At 37.5% G+C, this 21,223-nt stretch overlaps 1 protein-coding gene across 1 annotated transcript in view; it reads left to right on the top strand.

The window, feature by feature from the left end:
* PDE10A (phosphodiesterase 10A) overlaps window positions 1-21,223 on the top strand; it is a 301,470-nt gene that overhangs the window by 223,743 nt on the left and 56,504 nt on the right. The window contains exons 8-13 of the mRNA XM_055311551.1: window positions 609-659; window positions 1,733-1,791; window positions 3,585-3,636; window positions 11,900-12,042; window positions 14,539-14,631; window positions 17,213-17,399. Of these exons, the coding sequence (XP_055167526.1) occupies window positions 609-659; window positions 1,733-1,791; window positions 3,585-3,636; window positions 11,900-12,042; window positions 14,539-14,631; window positions 17,213-17,399 (585 nt within the window). The remainder of the gene's footprint in view (window positions 1-608; window positions 660-1,732; window positions 1,792-3,584; window positions 3,637-11,899; window positions 12,043-14,538; window positions 14,632-17,212; window positions 17,400-21,223) is intronic.

The following is a 21,223-nucleotide window of genomic DNA, read 5'->3' as shown; positions in this document are numbered from 1 at the left end:
AGTCTCAGGGGAATCCTCTGTGGCATTGCCCCTCCATCTGGTGTGACTCTTGTCCTCTGTGTCCCCTTGTCACCAGCTAAGACCCTGTGTACTTCTTTATTCTTTCTTGTCTTTCTTCTACAATCTTCTATGAACTGTGCTGGTACTGGCGGTGCTGTGTCTCCAGCCTGTTACCGAGGAGGCACCCAGTGGATATGTGGGAAGTAAATGAATAATAAAAGAAGTAGAATAGCTAGTAATTTGAGAACTTGTCAGCAAAATTTTAGAAATATTTCACCATTGTAAAATGGTCATTGAAGCCATTTTAATAGTTTTTTTGATAAACTGAAAAATAATTATTTTATGTGAAAATCATTGGATGATGGTTCTCTTAAGCAATTCATCTTGCTTTTTGTCCACAGTTAAGGGGAGCGGGAGAACATTAAACTCAGTTATAAAGGGGCTGGAAATGTAAAAGACAAATCCTGTACATATTTAATTCTCTATTTGGCAAAATATTCAAATACTCAGCAGCCTCAGAAAATACTTCATATGCATTTATGCTAGAGTCCTCTGTTAGGATGTCCGCATATGACTAATCAAAGGGTGTTTCATCCTTTTTTTTTTAGGTTGCAACAGCAAATCTTGCCTGGGCTTCAGTAGCAATACATCAGGTGCAGGTGTGCCTTGGGGTGTTTTTACGGGACTCCCTAAGGGGAGCTGTTTAAAGTATAGCCACTGGGGGACAGGGTGGGGGTTAATAAGTGACCTTAATGTGTTATTTTGGATATTAGGTATTTTGTTATTTCTAAAATTTTGTGTCTATTCATTTTTATTTACTTATTCCCTGCCTTAAATATCTTACAATTATTTATATATATGTGTGTATATGCATATATATAATTATAATATATATGATTATAAATCATTTATGCCATAAATGATACATGTTCTATTACGGTTTTTGTTTTGTTTTGTTTTCCATTTCCTTTCCAAGGAAAGGAACAATCTCCTACTGGCAATAGCATTGCTATCTTTATGACTCCATTTCCTAAATTAAAGTGTCCTCTAAACCAAATAGTATACGAAAACTTTTATCTCACATTTAAGATACCTGCTTCTCTAGAAAACATGATTTAATTAAAAATATTACAAGCCTTGTCGAGGTTCCTTGTAACTAGACTTCAGAGTTCAGGGACACAGTAGTGGTATAATTCTGCTTTGTATCTTCCACTTTTCATTGTTGTCTTTTTTTAAAAATCCATTTCAGCCAACTCAGGCTCTGTGATGAGAGGAGAAAAATGTATAGGATAATAGTATGAGACCTCTCAGATCTGATCGTATCAAGTATAAGTGGGACATGTGCCCAAGTTGTATTTTTTAAAGTGTAAAGTAGTTTTAAAGAGCAACTCTGGATGTAGACTGCCTTGATCTGCATGCTGGCTTCGTCACTTACTGACTCCAGAGTAGGAGCATGGTTCTAAACTTCTTTATGCTCCAATTATAAAAGTAAATCCCAAATCTGTAGAGTTTTGTGGTGATTAAATGACACAGTAACCCTAAAGCTATAGAACACAGCTCAGTGCATTTAAGCATTCAATAAATATAACTTGTTACTAATAGTATTACTACTTTAAAAACAGTGATTGTGTTGTGTCTTTTAAAATAAAATATGGTATGTAGTACTCGGGAATTGTTATTTTAAAAAAAGCAGAAGTCTCGTATGACTCACGTCCATTACTTTATACGGCAGGTGTGCAGAGGCCTTGCGAAACAAACTGAGCTGAATGACTTCCTACTGGATGTGTCCAAGTAAGTCTTTGTTTGTGGGGTGGCAGGCCGTTTCCTCAGTCGGTGCTTTAGAGTAAGTGCAGACCAAGGAATAGGCACCACATGAGCCGTCTGTAGGAAGGGTGCTTGCTCCGGACCATTACATTATATTCTCCTCCATGCTCACTTAACGAGTGAAGGACTGCGGATGTTCGTGTGCTCCTGTTAATTTGCAGTCTGGTGTATCTTTTCCTCACTAGAGGGTGTTAAAGACACTAAGTATTTCTATTTTTGTAGGAGAGAATGCAGAGCAGTAGAGGAGGAGGAAATGTTCTAGTTTATTATTTTCCAAAAAGTCCTCTCTGGCATTTTCTATAAATATGTCAGCAAAATATGTTATCAGTATTATTATTTTAATTTGCCCATGTTTGGTAGCTCAGATATCATTTTAAAGAAAATGTTCCATTTTCCTGAAATTGGACCTAGAAAAACCTCATTGGGCTGGCAGTGAAAGCAGTTACAGATACTTCTTACAGTCGAGATTCGTAATTGGTTTTGCCTGCTTCAGGCAACATTGTTCATAGATCTGACCCTCTACTGAACTGCTGAAATCTAAGATAATGCCCCAGGATGTGGTCCCTTCAGGGTCATGTCCTCTGGCAAGTTAATAGAAGAATAACATACCTGTTCTTCACCAGCAGCAGCTCTGACTGTGCTCTCTCTCTTACATCACTCTGGCAGCACCTACTAACATGGGCATCCAGAAGTGTTGTAATCTCCATCACTAATTAGACTGAAGTTGCTGTTTGTGACACATGGGTTTCTTGAAATGTGGAATTAGAGAAGCATGGACATAAGAGTGCTCAGCTATGTCTGAGACAGAATCAGTGTCTCTGGGACACATGACGTTACTACCTGAGAACACGTGGAAAGGGGAGCCGTGCACCTTCCCCTACTCTAGTGTATCTGAATACCTTGAGAGTCTTCCACAGTCTGGTTAAATCCCTGTAAATCTCTCCTCTAGGGGAAACCCATTTGATTTTACCATCTTTCCTGCTGTGCGTTCCTCAGAGCAGTGATTAAGCATGTGCTAAGTCTTATTGGCTCCAAACTGACTAATTTGTCTTTTCAACAAAAGGCATTGTTTATCACTATTAAGTTATCTTAATTCTGAGTACATTGCTAAATTCACAGGAACCTAAAGTGAAAGCGGTACCTTGCCAATAGATCCTATATCAACATATTCCCTGAAATACATTCCTACTAATTCATCTGTTTATCAGGTTGACATTTTAATGGAGGTGCCATATATCTCCAAGAGATTTACTTGCTGTTTGTAATAATGAGTATATAATTCACTTGTGCAAAGTCGGTAGGCCATTATCATTTCTTGTATTCTGATATTTTTCTCAAAGGAATTACATTGCTTTCTCAGTACAGTTAAACTAACATTTTAACTATATTAATGAGATTTACCAAATTTAAATATTTTTGTTTCAGATATTCATGAAAATATTAAATCTGGTGAGCCCAATTTTATCCCTTCATAGTTTTAGTTAAATACTACAAAACTTTCTCTCAAAATAGGTACTTACCAATAAAATAATTACTTAATTTATCCTCTGAAATTAGAGACTTCATACCAAAGTAAATGATAATTTATCTCTCATTCATTTATCTCTCTAAAGTAATATTATTGTCCATTTCCACAAAAGGACATAAATCAACATATATGTTTTTTGCTTAAATGTAGAGAAAACTGGGAAATGTATTCAGTTTAATATGTTCTGTGTTCTTATTTAGATTAATTACCAGTTTTATGTTCCTTTTTTCAGGACGTATTTTGATAACATAGTTGCAATAGACTCTCTACTTGAACACATAATGGTAGGTTGCTTTTTATCTTGAAAATGATTGTATTGAACCCTTAGATTCATGTCCTAATACATGGTGGAATATTTTCATGTATTGGGTATATAAATAGTTTTAAATATGATGAAAAGATGGTGCTTGGTGGGTGGAGGTGTTGCTCTGATTTGTCACTTTTAATTAATTTTGGAGGGGTTTGAATAACTTTTGGAAAAATATCTGTGTTTTTCATTATTTAGTGGTGAGCTATACTTTGAGAAAACACTTAATTCCTTTTTATATTCTCCAAAACACCTTTTGCATATCAACTAGATTAGGAATTCCCAACTGATTCTTTTTGATCTTGAGGTTGATTCTATTTACTTTCGTCTTAAGTCTTCCTCTCTATCTGGAAGACTAACAGGTGCTTGGAGCTGAAAGCCATAGGAAGTTGAGTTTCATCTGTATTTTCTTATTGCTGCTTTAGTGCTCTGGCAAGACTCCATTACAGAAGTGGCTTCTGGCCAAATTGACCTGTATGTGTGCTCCACACATAATCAGGCTTCTTGGTACCATTCTTACCCTGTTGTGTATTTTGATGAGGGTTTTTGCTCCATCCCATTTTCCTGCCTGTCTTTTCTCAAAAGATAGTAAGCCTGCACAATACGTTATAGGCTTATAGGCTTGGCTCCAGTCTTCATGATACACAATGATGTATTTCTCTTTGATATCATGGCAGGTGAGTATGGAGTGTGATATGCTCTGTGTTTTGTAGACAGAAAGTTTATGAAGGGAATTAGTAACATTAGGGGTTATTGCTTTCAGCCCATTCCTTACATAGTTATATTGATGGTTTTATTTGGATGAAAAAGAGTACTTAGTTGCATTGTAAAAAATTGTTTGGTTATAACAAAATTTCAGGAGTTTGTAAAGAAGTCAAAAATATTAAGAAAACTAAAAATATAAATATACGAATTGACACAGCTTGACTAGGGGTGTAAGAAACACTCGTTGACTGATATTATTGTTATCTTTTTATTTTTTAATTTAATTTATTTATTTATGAGAGACACAGAGAAAGAGTCAGAGACACAGGCAAAGCGAGAAGCAAGCTCCATTCAGGGAGCCTGATGTGGGACTCGATCCTGGGACCTCAGGATCATGCCCTGAGCCGAAGGCAGACGCTTAACCCACTGAGCTACCCAGGCATCCCCGTAATGTTATCCTTTTAAAAACAATTTATTGAGATATAATTCACATATCACAGTATTCATCCATTTAAAGTGTTCAATTCAGTAGTTTTTAGAATACTCAAAGATATGTGCAACCATCACCAGTCAATTTAGAACATTTTCATTACCTCCAAAAGACACTCCGTATCCTTTTAGCCATCACCTACTTATGCCATCATCCTACTGCCTCCCACCACTCCCTCCCCCAATCCTAAGCAACCACTAATCTACTTTTTTTTATGTATTTACCTATTCTGGGCATCTCACATAAAAGAGATCAGTAATGTGTGGCCTTTTATGCCTGGCTTTTTTCACTTAGCACACTGTTTTCAAAGTCCACCCATGCTGTAGCAAGTTCCAGAACTTCATTCCTTTTTATGGCTAAGTGATACTCCATTGTATGGATATCCATACCACATTTTTTATCCTTTCATTGGCTAATAAATATTTGGATTGTTTCCACGTTTTAGCTAATGTGAAAAGTGCTGCTTTGAACATCTCTATACATTTCTTTTTTATTTGAATACTTGTTTTCAGTTATTTTGGGTGTATCCTTAGGAATGGAATTGCTGGTTCATATGAGAAGTGAGTGTTTAAGTTTTCAAAGAACTGCCAGACTGTCTTCTGTGCAGTTGTATCATCTTACATTCCCATCAGCAGTGCACACAGGTTCCAGCTTCTCCATATTCTCACCAATGCTGGCTATCATCTAGCTTTTCAGCCTAATACCAGTATTATCCAAAGGTAGAAAAAAGAAAAGCCCATGAGCAGAAGATTGATACAAAAAGTCAGAAATATATGAGAACCACAAATCCAGGAGTAAAGATTACATCACAGCTAAAAAAGAGCGTTCACCCCAAGAATGCAAGAGTGGTTCAACAGTAAGCAACAGAGTGATTTAATTCCTAATTCTGAGTAAAGGAAGAAAAACTACATCACTGTAATGAGACACAAAGATTTTGTAATGCTCAACACCCAATAGATGCAAACTCAGCAAATTAGGAATAGAAGGAAAACTCGTTAAGTTGTTAAATAGTATCTGGTGGGGACAACAGACACTCTTGACAGTGTAGGAGGAGAACTATATACATTGAGGAGAATCTGTTAAGCTCACTGCTTGCCTCCAGCACTGTTCTTGTTTTCACTGAATTCTAAATCCACTCTTGTTATCAGAAACCGTTTCCACTTACAAGTAAACCTCCGTGTGTGGGTGCACATGTGTGCACACTCATGCATGTGCATGTATAGGAGAGGCGGATGGCTTTTAGAATGACCTTCTAATGCTTGGAGTTCATAAATATTCTCAAAATATATCTAGGATTTCCCAATTTCTTTTCAGTGTGAGAGCACCATTTCAAACTGAAAGCCTAATATTTGGGGAGAATGAAAAATGTAAACATGTTCAAAATCACTAATCTTAAAACAGAAGACTTGCTCACTGCCTACAATTGTTCTTAAGTTGATTTTCTTGATTTTCAACATAATAACATTATCACTGAACAGTAAAACTTTGTCTTATCAAATATGTGTAGTCTTATCTTTTTCTTACCTAAGTGTGTGTGTTTTTTTTAATTGAAGTGTAACTGACAAACAACATTGTATTAGTTTCAGGTGTACAATGTAATGATTCGTCGCCTGCGTACATGGCAAAGCGATCACCCTAATAAGTCTAGTTATCAAAAGTCACCATAAAAGGTTACCCACCCTGGGGATCCCTGGGTGGCTCAGCAGTTTAGTGCCTGTCTTTGGCCCAGGGCACGATCCTGGAGTCCCAGGATCAAGTCCCATGTCAGACTCCCAGCATGGAGCCTGCTTCTCTCTCCTCCTGTGTCTCTGCCTCTCTCTCTCTCTCTATGTCTATCATAAATCAATCAATCAATCAATCAATCTTAAAAAAAAGGTTACCCCCCCAATTTTTTTTTATGATGAGAACTTTCAAAATCCACCCTCCCAGCAACCTTCAAATATGTGCTGTAATACCATTGAATATAGTCACCATGCTGCACACCACATCCCCGTGACCTCTTCATTTCACAATTCGAAGTCTGTACCTCCCACCTTCCTCCACCCACACTCCCCTCCCAACTGGCAACTGCCACCCTGTTCTCTCTATCCATGGATTTTGTTTTGTTTTGTTTGTTTTGTCTCTTAGGTACCAGATAGTACTTGACTTACCCTGTCTGACTTATTTTACTTAGCATAATAGCCTTCAGATCCATTTGTCTTGTCACAAAAGGCAAGATTTCATTCTTTTTTATGACTGAATAGTATTCTATTATATGTACATATACTGCAGATTATCCACTTATCCATTGGTGGATTGGTTGTTTCTGTATCTCGACTATTGTAAATAATGCTGCAAAGAATGCGATGGTATAGATATATTAGTGGTCTTGTTTTCTTAGAGTAAGTACTCGAACGTGGAATTCTTGGGTCATATGGTAGGTCTGTTTTTAATGTTTTTAAGAACTTTCCATAGTAGCTACACTAATTTACATTCCCACCAACAGTGCACAAGAATTCTCATTTTTCCACATCCTTTCCAGCATTTGGTATTTCTTATCTTTTTTACACTGGTCCTTCTAACAGGTTTTGGTTGATACCTCATTGTGGTTTTGGTTTGCATTTCCCTGGTGATTAATAATGCTGAGCATCTTTTCATGTGCCAGTCAGCCAACTGCAAGTCTTCTTAGGAAAAATGTCTGCTCAGATCCTCTGCCCATTTATTAGTTGGATTGTTTTTTGCTATTGAGTCATATGAATTTTTAAGATATATTTTGGATATTTGTATTTACAGATACATAATTTGTAAAAATTTTCTTCCATTCAGTGGGTTCCCTCTTCATTTTGTTGATGGTCTCCTTTGCTGTGTAGAAGCTTTCTAGTTTGAGTAGTCCCACTTATTTTTGCTTTTGTTGCCTTTGCTTTTGGAATCAGATCCAAAAACAAAAACAATCAAATGAAAACATTGCCAAGACCAGTGTCAAAGAACTTGCTGTCGGTGTTTTGTTCTTGGAGTTTTCTGGTTTCAGGTCTTCCATTCAAGTCTTCGATCCATTTTGAGTTAATTTTTTATATGTTATAAAATACTAGTCCAATTTCATTCTTTTCCATTGTGGCTGTCTAGTTCTCCTGGCACCATTTATTGAAGAGACTGTCCTTTCTCTATTTATATTCTTGCCTTCTTTGTTGTAAATTAATCAACCGTTTATGTGTGGATCCTCTATTCTGTTCATTCGATCTACGTTTCTACCATTCTGTTTTGATTCCTATAGCTTTGTAATATAGTTTGAAATCAGGGAACATGATACTTCCAGCTTTGGTTCTTTCTCAAGATTGCTTTGCCTATTTGAGGTATTTTGTGGTTACATACTCATTTTTTTTGTTCTAGGTCTATGAAATATTCCATTGGGATTTTGATAGAGATTGCATCAAATCTGTAGATTGCTTTGGGTAATCTGGATATTTAACAATATTAGTTCTTCCAATCCATGAGTGTGGAGTATCTTTCCGTTCAGTGTCTTTAGTTTTTTTCATCAATGTCTTAAAATTTCCAGTGTATAGGTCTTTCACTTCCTTGATTAAATGTATTCCTAGGTATTTTATTCTTTGGATGCAAACATAAATGGGATTGTTTGCTTAGTTTCTCTTTCAGATAGTTCATTGTTGGTGTATAAGAATGCAACAGGGAGTGCCTAGGTGGCTCAGGTGGTTGAGCATCTGACTTGGTTTTGACTCAGATTGTGATCTCATGGGTTGAGCATTGGGTTCACACTCAACAGGGAGTCTGCTTAAAGATTCTCTCCCTTTGCCCCTCCCCCCACCCCAAATAAATAAATAAAATCTTTTTTTTTTAAGGAAGGAATTCAGTACATTTTTGTTATGTTTTTGTACCCTCCAACTTTACTGAATTTGTTCATTAGTTCTAACATAATTCTTTTTGGTGGAGTTTTTAGGGTCTTCTATATATCAAATCAGGTCAGTTTTACTTCTTTTTATCAAATTTGGTTGCATTTTATTTCCTTTTCTTGCATTGTTGCTCTGGCTAGAACTTTTAATACTATGTTGAACAACAGTGGTGAGAGTGAGTATTCTTGTCTTATTCCTAATCCTAAAGGAAATGCCTTCAGCTTTTTATCATTGAGTATGATGTCAGTTCTCCCATGTTTGGTGAGCATCTTCAGGGCTGTGACTTTGAATTCTATCAGTAAGCCTCTTATGTCCATTTCATTAGTTGTTTTTCCTGAGGTTTTATCTTACTCCTTTGTTTGGAACATGTCCTCTGTTTTCTTCATCTTGCTTGACTCTCTGTGCTTGTTTCTATGTAGTACATGACACAACTGCCTTGTCCTGGTGCTGAAGGAGGGACCTTGTATAGGTAGTGAACCTTATCATCCCACTCACCCTAGTGCTTGTTGTCTTCCAGCCTTGTGGTTATCGAAGTGGCCTGATTTATCCTTGATGGGTCCCCATTGCTGTGGGCATGTCAAGAGGTAGCAGTGTTGCACAGGGGAAGGTTTTGGTCAGCACTGGGTATCTGGCTGATTGGAACCAAGAGCATCAGGCAGCAACTCTGGAAGTATGTGATGTAGACAATCCCATGGGACCACAGTGTGAGCCCTGCTGGCCTCCAGACCATGTGATCTGGAGAGGTCTGCAGGGTGACAGCTGTAAAAATTGGGGCTCCAGATAAGTGTATGAACTCCTTCCTGAGAGGTAGCAGCAAGTTGTCACAAGGCCAGGGGAGAGCATGGAGATGGTGTCCCTGCTTTCCCTGATGAGTCCTCCATGGTCTTTCATTTTTATCGTTTTTATTGTGAGTGATTGCTGAATTGCATCACATGCACTTTGACAACCATGAAGGTAATTGTGTGATTTTTTTCCCTTGTTTTATTGCAATTATGAAATAGTAGAGTTTATGATACTAAACAGTTCTGATTAAAGTCTAATTTTTAAATACCATAATCTTAATTTATCCCTGAGTTTGATTTGCTAAAATCTTTATTTGAGTTCTTTTCTGTTTCCAAGGTCAAGTTGGTCTGTGATTTTCTTTTTTATAGTATCTCTGTCAATTTTCAGTATCAGTGGTGTAGCAGGGGTTCTAAAAATAACTGAAAAGGTTTTGTTCTTTCTGAACATAGAACACTGTAAATCAGATGTGAATTTATTTGTTGAAGATTCTTAAGTAATTCTTTTTTGAAATCATTTTGGCTGAGGCCACTTATGGGGATAATTCTTTGACAATTTTACAGTTCTCTTTTTGATTAATTTCTATTCAGATTTTTCAGCTTCTTTTTCTAGAAAATTTCCTTTTTCTACAAAATTATCTATTCCATTCAGACCTTTATAAATATTAACATAAACAGGTGCCAGAGTATGAAACAATTAACATGACCTAGGCATTAGGGACACAAATTTCACTTTTCATAATGTAATCTCTAATAGTATAGAATCATGATTATTATTTGATAATTCAAGATCCCATGAGTTTGCAGGATAAATGGGTGATTCTTCTGTTTGCCAGCAATACTAACTCCCTAACTTTATGTCATTCATCCTTCCTCAAATATTTATTGAGTGTGCTTAGGCTATGGAGATCGTATATGTTCTAACCTACAGGTTGGCAAACTTTTTTTTGTTAAATGTCAAATAGGAAAGTTTTATGCTTCGTGGGCTGTACTCTATTGCATTCACTCAGCTCTGGCATTGTAGCAGATTCGTAAAGGAATGAACATAATTCTTTCCCAATAGAACTGTATTTATAAAAACAAGCAATGGACTAGATTTGGCAGATGGACTTTAGTTAGCTGACCTCTACTCTAGACATTGTGCTGGGCTTTTGGAATACTGTGGGGGGAAAGAAGCAGTTTCTGCTGTCACAGAACTCACAGTCTAATGGAAAGAGACAGACTAAGTTCTCATACCAATAATACCCAGTATACTCACTCCCTGGCATGGCCAATGTTTGTTCAGTGAGTGAATATAGTTTATAAAGACAAGTAGTTTTACATGAGATTTTATGTTTTCCTCTGGCCACAAGGTGGCCCATGTCCCTCTTGCATAGACTTTGATGACTGTTTTTCTCTGAGAATCAACACATTTTCTCTGGGCGGTAATTTTACAACTAAAATCTGGAAGAGGGTTAAGCTTGCCAGAGTTCTCAATTGAGGTGAATATGCTAATTGCATCGTAACTGTAGTCCCAACTCATGAAGGACAGTGGGATACTTCAAGCATTAAAGAAATAATTGTGGAGGGAAATTGATGAACGAGTGAATGACAATATGAATACACAGTTTTCCAGTTAGAAATGAAAGAGCATATTTGTTGTAAGAATATAGGCCATGAAAACAGTTAGTATGAGTTCAAATACCCAATCTGCCATTTACTAGCCATGTAGTGGACAAGTTTAGTTACCTCCCTGCCTCAATTATCCTAACCCATGAAGTGGAGATAAAAATATTCCCTGACTTAATATTGTGACTGTGGGGATTAAGTGAGGGAAGGCACCTAATGTGTGTGTGAAAGTGTCGGCCCAGAGTAGACACTTAATAATTCTTACACGCTATTTAGTGGAACAAGTAAAATGCAACAAATGTGAATATGAACCTCATTAGAAGTTACATTTCATATTTTTTTACAACTGCTATGTCACGAATGCCAACCATTCAAAATGGATTCTGGCCTTAGAGTTTGCAGAGGCTCACACCAGACATGAGGCTAAGCCCTAGACGTCCTGGAAGGGGGGCCAGGGTGGCAGCAGGGCTTAGAGGGAGTGGGGCTAGCAGCTGCTTTCCAATCCACACAAAAGTTTAGTAGTATTTCAACATCAGCACCTTGGTGTGCATGTATAGCAGCTGTTACTCGTTCATGTTGGTACTTGCTAGTGTCAGCACATTACCAGTGACATAGATTTTTTTTGTACTTGTATACCTATAATTATTTGGTTGTGCTAATTTTCCACCCAGTTAGAGTATGGATCAGCTGGAATTTATATTTATTTCTGATAAAGTTTTCCTTTAAACTCTGAATTTCTCATTGGCTTACTCTTGTTTTATTGTTTGTCTTTAGATATATGCAAAAAATCTGGTGAATGCCGATCGTTGTGCACTTTTCCAGGTGGACCATAAGAACAAGGAGTTATATTCAGACCTTTTTGATATTGGAGAGGAAAAGGAAGGCAAACCTATCTTCAAGAAGACCAAAGAAATAAGGTACAGCTGGAAGTAGAATGTCCATATGCTGTGACTGCAGCTGTGCGGGTGTCCTGTTACCCACGTTTCTGTGCCTATTCACAGGTGTGCTGACAGTACTTGTCATGCTGTGATATCATTCCCACCAGGACCCGCCTCCTGAAGGTAGTACTTCTGGGAATGACATTGCAGTGCCAGCGAAACCGCGCCTAGGAAGCTTTAGCGTCACTCCTGGAAATGCCGTCTTCCGGAGGCGGTCCTTTTGGAAATCATGTTGGAAAAACTTACTAGTGCTCCCAGGTAGGTAAAGGTACATCCCACCTGGAGTCTGCAGGTTTCCCTATGTCTAGGAACAGGGTGTACTTAGAAAATACTGCCCTTAACCTGTCCTGGACTGCAGGGCTGTCTCCAAGTCCAGACTATAATGGAAATTGACCTGGTATATTTAATGACTTAAACACACTGTTCTGTAACTGATCAGTTCATTTAATCCATCATATAGCGCAGTTTTGTAGCATCTGAAAACTAAAGCCTTCTTTGACCTTTAAATGGCAGTAGCTACTGTCACTTAGATGAACAGAGTGGAGTTTGAGTGGAGGAGGCAAGCTTTTTCCATCATATCACAATCTTAGCATCTACAAGGAGCACTGTCCCCAAACTTTTAAGAATCAAGCTTAACGTTTAAAAATTGACCTTTTTTTAAGACATTTGCATCCCTTTTGCTTATGTATCTTGTTACGTAATAATGTAAAGAACTTGGGTAGTTACAACATTGTAGTAACACACTATTCCTTATTAATTACGAGTTGCTTTCCACGTGTCCTGTCACTTAAGAGAGCTAAGCAGATGTGAAAGAAACAGGAGTGTGGCCCTGAGCCAGGCCTCCCCACTGCCTGTCACACAGCACTTCCCATTCTGTAGCCCTAGGGTGACAGATCCTATATTCCACACTCAAAGAACTCTGAATTAGAGGCACTGTTGAGTTTTTATTTTTACCTGTTTTATTTTTGGTTTATTTGTCTTTTAGACCTGAGTAAATCAGTTTGGATAGGTAAAGTAATTTTTCATTAGGTAAAGTAATTTCTCATGCTGAGGGATCAAGTGTTCTTTGCAGTGCTGGTATTGATCTCATTTCACAATAACTTGAAGTTCGTGTTGGCAGGCAGGGGAGGAACAGTGAGGGAATGCGGCTGGCTCCAGCTCTGTCAATGGACCAGTTGATGCCAGCCATTTATGCACGGGGCTGCCTCTTAATTATCTCCTGCTGGACACAGCAAACCAAGAAAATCAGGCATAAATCATGATGTGGATTCTGATATTCTTTGCTTGCAGCGGTTGAATTTGTTCTGTCAAACATCAATTTGTTCTTTGACATTGGTCAAAGCACAGAAAACCAGGATGAAACAAGCTTGCTTCAGCAATGCTGAGTTCACTTTTTGGTGTTTTAAGAAAGTTAATTCTCTTGTGTCAATTATCTTCTGTTTTTTTCCCTTAAGGTTGAGCTTTATTTCAATAATGTTGAATAGTGCCTGTTATTAATTATTGCCTAAAATGTTGAAAATGTAATATTACGGGAATTATTTTCAAGCTATTGAAATCTAGATATTATGGACTATAGACCTCTTTCTTAACTACTTTTGAAATGAATGCATGTATTATGTGATATTATAATAAGAAAACTATTTATAAAATGAGAATATATTTATAAAACAAAGAGCTGATATTAGATACCGAAACATAATTAATTGTAATCAGATGTTTATATTTTTGACTGCTTTTAAATTTAACAAATTAGAGAAGTAAAAATACTAGAAGTTATAAATTGTGTTATTTTTATATAATGCTTGTGTTGCAAAAACCTTTGAGTCCCAGTCCTGCAATAGTATCTCAACATCAGATATAACCTAGAAGTTTGGTTATATTGTGGTGGAAAATACACTGGTGTAGACCTGCATTCTTGTTTTTATTGTGCCACTAACTTTTTAGGAATGTTGGCAAGTTAATGAACCCAATGGGCTTCCATTCACACTACCGTGAGAATTAAGAAAATTTATGTTGAGAGGCACTTGTCTGGTTTAGTCAGTAGAGCGTGGGACTCTTAATCTCGGGGTCATGAGTTCAAAACTCACATTGAGCATGGAATAAAAAGTAAATAAAGAAAAAAATAATTAAAGAAAATTTATGTTGAAGCATCTTGTAAATTATAAGGTACTTTGCAAATATAAAGAATTATTATCGGTCAGTAGAGGAGAGTGCTAGTTAATCTCTCAGTTTCAATTTGTGATCCAGTATAATTAAATATATTGTGGGTTCTATCTTAAAACAAGCTTCTCAAATGATTCTCAAGCTTTACCTTTACATGTTATATAATAAGAGGATTTTTGAATATGTAAATGTAAACTTAATGCAAGTATTTAAAATAAAACAATGCTTTTTAATATTTAGTGGTAGTGAAATGTTTCAAATTATTTTACATCACTGTCTTAAGTAGCATGTCCCTCTCTTTTATATCTGCAGATTTTCAATTGAGAAAGGAATTGCTGGTCAGGTAGCAAGAACAGGGGAAGTCCTGAACATTCCAGATGCCTATGCAGACCCACGCTTTAACAGGTGAGAAGAAGTTTGTGTCCTCAGCAATCTCTCCTTCGTGTCCCATGTGGCTGCAGCCTCTGCGCTGGAGCCCCCAGATCCCCACATGCCTGCTCAGTTAGCGCCTTTGTTTTCATTATAGTGTTAATCATTCTGTCCTGGGCATTTGCTCCACGTGACCATGCCCTACAGGCAGTAACACCTACTGATGAAAGTACCTACTTGTGATTCAATTCTGTCATGTATCAGCTCTAGAGGGACCTGGAGTGAGTTGGTTTTGCTGAGCCTCCGTCTCCTCATCTTTAAAATGGTACAATAATGCCTATTCTATAGGGTGGTTTTTGTTTGGTAAGATTAGAGAAAATATTCATAAGAGCTCTGGCAACTTCACCTGACACAAAATGGGAACTCCATAAGTTGCCGCTTTTATTAGAGATTATTAGAAGTTGGGATATTAGATGGCTTATAAAGATTTTTTGTTTTGTTTTGAGTTCTTTGGAGAACTAGGAACCAAATTATATAATCTGATTTTAATAAATCTCTAGAAATTGAAAGTCTCAAGATTGATGTTGTGACTGGTAGGGAGTCATGGTTCAGGTATTTTGGCAGTAGTGTTCCCTTAATTCAAGCATTTGGTTCACCTTAAGAGACAATTAAATCGCATAAACAAGTTTTTTTGGAAATTTGATTAGTGTCCAATATGTGCACAGTTATATCCCAGGGGTACATTTTATCAGTAAATTAAGGGTATGCAGAAAATCTCAGGTTTTTTTTTTTTTTTTTTCAAAAAAACCCATACTTGTTATTTTAGTGTTTAAGTATTGAAAATATTTGCATATCCTTATTTAAAACTGTTATATAAAAATTTTATGGGTCAACTTTTAAGAACATGAAAAGGCAAGCAACAGATTGTGAGAAAATATTTGCAAAATGTGTATCTGACAAAATACTTGCTTCCAGAGTATGTAAACAACTGTCCCAACATTAATAAAATAACCTAATTTAGTAAATAGGACCCAACATTTTAAGACATTTCACAGAGGAAGATACATGAATGGCCGTTAAACACAAGAACAGATATTTGTATAGGAATTTGACAATGAAATCTCAATACACAATAATTTGAAGGGATATAGTTTTTAAAACATGGCATTAGCAGGGTGCCTAGGTCAAGCCCATGTTGGGCTCCACACTGAGTGTGGAGTCTGCTTGTAATTCTCCCTCTCCACTCCCTGCCCCTCTTTCTCAAATAGATAAATCTTTTTTTTTTTCTTTTCTTTTTTAAAAAGGAGGTGTTAGCAAGTGTTGGCAAGGATATGGGGGAACTTAGACTCAACACACATTGCTGATGGGAGTGTGTAATGTACAGCCACTCTGGAAAACCTTGCACAGTTTCTTGTAAAGTTAAGCATACATTTACTGTACTCAGTCAGCCCCACTCCTGGCTATCAAGGAAGAGAACATGTCCACACAAAAATTTGTACGTGGATCTTCAAAACAGCATTATTCACAATTGCCAGAAAACTGGTTGTTAACGAACAATAATATCCATCAACTGGTGAGCGGATAAATGAAATGTGGTTCATGCATACCTCAGAATACTAACTCTGCAGTGAGAAGGGCTGAACCATTGATAGCTGCTGCAGGGTGGAGGAGTCTCCACACAGGACTCTGCCAGGAGCCAGGCATAAGTGACCACCACCCGCCAGCTGCCTCTAGGTGCATGGTTCTGTCGATAGAACTGAGTCTTGTTGGCAAAAATATATTTTCTCTAATTCAGGAGTCAGCAAACATTTTCTATTGAGGATCAGATAGCAAGTTCTTGAAGTCATGACATCTCTGTCACAAGTTCTCGGCTGTGTGGTAGGGTGGTGACAAACCATTCAAGAATGGTGCCCTCTATCACATTAAAACTGTTTATAGAACAGGAGAAGGCTGGTTTGGCTGGCTCTCAATTGGTAAGATGATCACTTCCATTTATATTTGTTTGTTAGCAAGTTACATCTCTCCTAACATAGGACCAAGTTTAAAGGAACATGTTACTTTACCAAATTTATTATATTTTTCCTCTGTACCCAGTTAGTCTGCATTTACTTAATAATGCTGGGGATACATAAAACTGAATGATAAGCTGAAAGCCTCCTGGAGACTATTCTGAAAAACTCTTCAAAAAATAAGAGAACCAGGGACGCCTGGGTGGCTCAGTGGTTGAGCAACTGCCTTGGGCCCAGGGCGTGATCCTGGGGTCCCGGGATCAAGTCCCACGTCGGGCTCCCTGCATGGAACCTGCTTCTCTCTCTGCCAATGTCTCTGCCTCTCTCTGTGTGTGTCTCTCATGAATAAATAAATTAAATATTTTTTTAAAATAAGAGAACAAAGTGATCAGAATATTTTTGAAGAGATTTTAACGAAACACTTTCAAATGTCACATTGTCCTTGAATTTAGAAGCTCAGCAGTTGCATTACAATTATTTGCAATAGAAACATATAAATTGCAAAACTAAACTGAGATTTATGATAGAATGTACACTTTACTTTCTTGTCTGTGTGTGTGTGTGTGTGTGTGTGTGTGTGTCTATTTTGTTCTTGAACCTTACCACAGAGAAGTAGACTTGTATACAGGGTACACCACACGGAATATTCTGTGCATGCCCATCGTGAGTCGAGGAAGTGTGATCGGCGTGGTACAGATGGTGAACAAAATAAGCGGCAGTGCCTTCTCTAAAACGGATGAAAACAACTTCAAGATGTTTGCCGTCTTTTGTGCGTTAGCCTTACACTGTGCCAATGTAAGTAACACTTTTCTAAATATCTTTTAAAATACTCAATATCAGCTTTAAAATTTTTTAAAGAAAGTAGTTGAAAGGGTGGGTTTTTTTCTCCAGTGTTTCCTTTATAAACCAGAATCAGTGATTCCTGGTTATACGTATTTTAGGAAATGTCTTTAAAATCTTTCAATATTTTAGCATTTGTTTCAAGGTGTGAATTTGTTAAAAAGAAAAGTGACGTTACTATAAAAGTAAAATGTTTAAACAGAAGGTTTATGTCTCCTGGTATCTAAAATGTTTAAACAGAAGGTTTATGTCTCCTGGTATCTACTGAAATGGGTAAGGAAAATGTGACCTAAATCCTTATTGTTCATCATATGTAGTGCACTTGAGAGTCTTGTACAAAAGAGAGCAGTGTTAACAGCACCTAAGGTAGCCTCACAAGCACGGCAGCTGCTCAGCGGGTTGATCAGGTGCATTCCAGATGTCTACTCCCTTGACCCTCACAGCTCGTCTGCCCTGCTCACTGCGCACGTTTGTTGTATGAAGTCTCACATTAAATAATTTAGTATTCTGTAAACTCGAGTCATCTTTTAGTGATATTATTGGCATTTGGAAGTCAGGGGAAATTTTATTAACCTTTTTTTAAAAAAAGCTAAACCAACACAAATGGAAGTTAACACCTTACTAATATAGGCCTTTTTGGAAATAGAACCTCGAGTTCCTTAGGGGCAACCACAGAGCTAATGGAAACAGCTGAAAGATGACTAGGAACAAAAATGTCAAAAAGTAATGCGGTGATGACTAGGGATGACCATTTGCTATTGGGTCAGTGCTATTCCATAAGAAACTCCTTCTCCCTCTTTGTCACCGCACACCTCTCATGGGGACCTTTCTTGTTACCTAGTTCATCAGAAATACATGATACTTTATGCTTTAAACATTTTCTACACCTATGTTTCTCTCTTTTATAAGAGATATATTTTATTTATATATTTATATATATAGATATATATTTTATTTATATAAAAATATTAACAGTTTACATTTGTTTAGTTTAAAAGTTGCAAAGATTGGGGGACACCTGGGTGGCTCAGCAGTTTAGCACCTGCCTTCAGCCCAGGGCGTGATCCTGGAGTCCTGGGATCGAGTCCCGCATCGGGCTCCCTGCACGGAGCCTGCTTCTCTTCTCCCTCTGCCTATGTCTCTGCCTCTCTCATTCTCTCTGTCTCTCATGAATAAATAAATCAAGTCTGTAAAAAGAAAAGTTGCAGAGAATGTAATTTCTTGTATATCCTGAATATTGACTTTCATCTATTTTTAAGTGCATCCAGTGGAATCTAACTACTATAGGTACTTGAGAGCCATTATAGACCATTTAAGAATACAGCAGGCTCTGATGATTGGAAACTACCGCATCCTTCTTTTCTCTCTCTGAATGTATATATTTCTGTTACCCCACAAAAGTTTGACCCAGTGTAATGTACTTTAGGAGTGTTTTGTTAATTAAAATAATCTAAAACATGTATAATAGATGCTAAAAATTAATTTTGGCTTGTGGTAGTATATGTCATTATTAGTATACATGTGGTCACAGCAACCATGTTAGGAAATTTTGATAAATAGTTATCAAAAATATAAATTATTGCCTGTCTTTAGAAAATACAAGCTAAAGTAATCATTACTGCATAATTTAAAGTCCAGAAGTTCACACTGGTGCTGTATCAGTGTGTGTGGGGTCTGCCATGAGCAACGCTACAGACTGAGTGGCTTAAACAGCAGGAAGTTTTGGCAACTAGAGTCCAAGATGGACATGTCAGTAGGTGTGGTTTCTTCTGAGACCTCTCTCCTTGGTCTGGAGGTGGCCTTCTTCTCCCTGTGTCTTTGCATGGTCTTCCCTCTGTGTTTGTCTGTGTCCTAATCTCTTTTCTTCTAAGGACACTCATCACATCGATTGCGGGCTCACTCTGTTGACCTCATTTTAATTACTTCCTTAAAGGCCCTTTATCTAAATACATCACATTCAGAGGTACTAGGACTTTAAGATTTCAACCTGAGTTTTGGGGAACACAATTCAGCCCTAAACAGGTACCAGCTGCCGTTGGCTAAACTCTTCTTTACTGTCCTTTAACCTAAAACCATTCCTTACTCTTTGCCTTGCATGGCCTGAGTATTTTTGAAGTGTATAGACCAGTTATTTTATAGAATGCCTCTTACTTTGGACTTGTCTGGTATTTCCACATGATTATATTGAGGTCATAATTTTGACAAGAATGTGGCGGAATGATGTATTCCCATCACATCCCCTTAGCAGGCACACATCCTTTCACTGGCAATGCTAGCTTCATCACTTGGTTGAGGTTGTGTACGCCAGGTTTCTCCTCTGAAACACATTCCCTCTTCTCATTATTCTGGAAGAGAGTTTGTATGTAAGCCTCTGCCATCCTCCTCTTTCTTTGTCTCCCAGAGAGCTCTACTGATACCCCTGTCTCGTACCACAGGAACTCCTCCTGGCCATGTCCTTTCCATCTTTGAATTTTGTTCTTTGACATTGAGGAATTGGATTCCCAGTCTTCAACAATGTTATTCCTATTAATTGAGAAATTTTTGAGGAAGCCCCAAGAATTGCTTTCATTAATGAGTACATAGAATTTTATTATGGCAATTCTCTTAATTCAAACTCCACCTGAGCTAAGATGCCAAAAAGTACTGATAACTCTATCAGTTATTTTAAATGATCTGTCAGCTAAAAATTTATTTAGATTCACCACCTTCAGTATTTTATGAAAACTTTAGAAACCACTATTAGACCTCATTAATACCATAATTTATATTTCCCTTTGTTTTAAGAGGCTTTTGTATTAGAGCAATTTGAGGAAGGGGTTATTTTGAAATGGGAGGTAGGGAAAAAGCCTTTTTTTTTTAAGTTAGAGAATGTGTGGAAGAAGTTAAGGAGGTAGAAATCAGTCCTCTTAAAATCTGTCTAGGATTCCATGTGTCCCTGGAAGAATGCATCACAGTCAGTGTAGACACTCTTGAGTTAACTCAGTCGTGTCGTTAGAGGAGCCTGGCCCAGCAGGTTGAAACTCTTCTAATCCCCTGCATGTTGCATCACAAAACCTAGATGTAAACATGATTAAATGTTTACACCAAACTAAACCCAGATTTAAATAAGAAAAATAATAATCCTGAAAAGTCATTAGTAAGCTAACAGTCATTCTATCTTTACATTTTTCACCTGATCCAGGTTCTTCTTCAGCCATATTAGAAGGGGGATTACATACCAGTTGGCCCACACAATTCAGTTATGAAGGTAGTTCTGAAATGTACATCTATTTCTGTTGTGCTGCTCACGCACTTGCTGCTTGTGGCAAAGTACTTGGAACAGTTGTTAAATTAATAGATTACTGCGTGTTTCATCTTTCACAAAAAAGATAAATATTCCAAGTGTGCCAATGTGTTCTGATGACAAAATATAGTCAATATTTCATTATTTAGAAGATACATTCCAATAAACAGCACTTAATCTGACTTTAGTATTGCAAGTGACATTCACACTGAATAAGAAAACAGGTGCTTTTCCAAATTAACTCTTCCTATGAAGAAAGCATGTGGAAAACAAGTCTGCATGTTCTCCTTGTCACTGCTCCATGGTCATGTGACCCACGTATACAAATTATCACAGACCTTGGGATCCCTGGGTGGCGCAGCGGTTTGGCGCCTGCCTTTGGCCCAGGGCGCAATCCTGGAGACCCGGGACCGAATCCCACATCGGGCTCCCAGTGCATGGAGCCTGCTTCTCCCTCTGCCTGTGTCTCTGCCTCTCTCTTTCTTTCTCTCTGACT

This window comes from Nyctereutes procyonoides, unplaced genomic scaffold, assembly GCF_905146905.1.
Source record: "Nyctereutes procyonoides isolate TBG_1078 unplaced genomic scaffold, NYPRO_anot_genome, whole genome shotgun sequence".
Lineage (NCBI taxonomy): Eukaryota > Metazoa > Chordata > Mammalia > Carnivora > Canidae > Nyctereutes > Nyctereutes procyonoides.
This window is presented reverse-complemented; position numbering and strand designations above follow the sequence as displayed.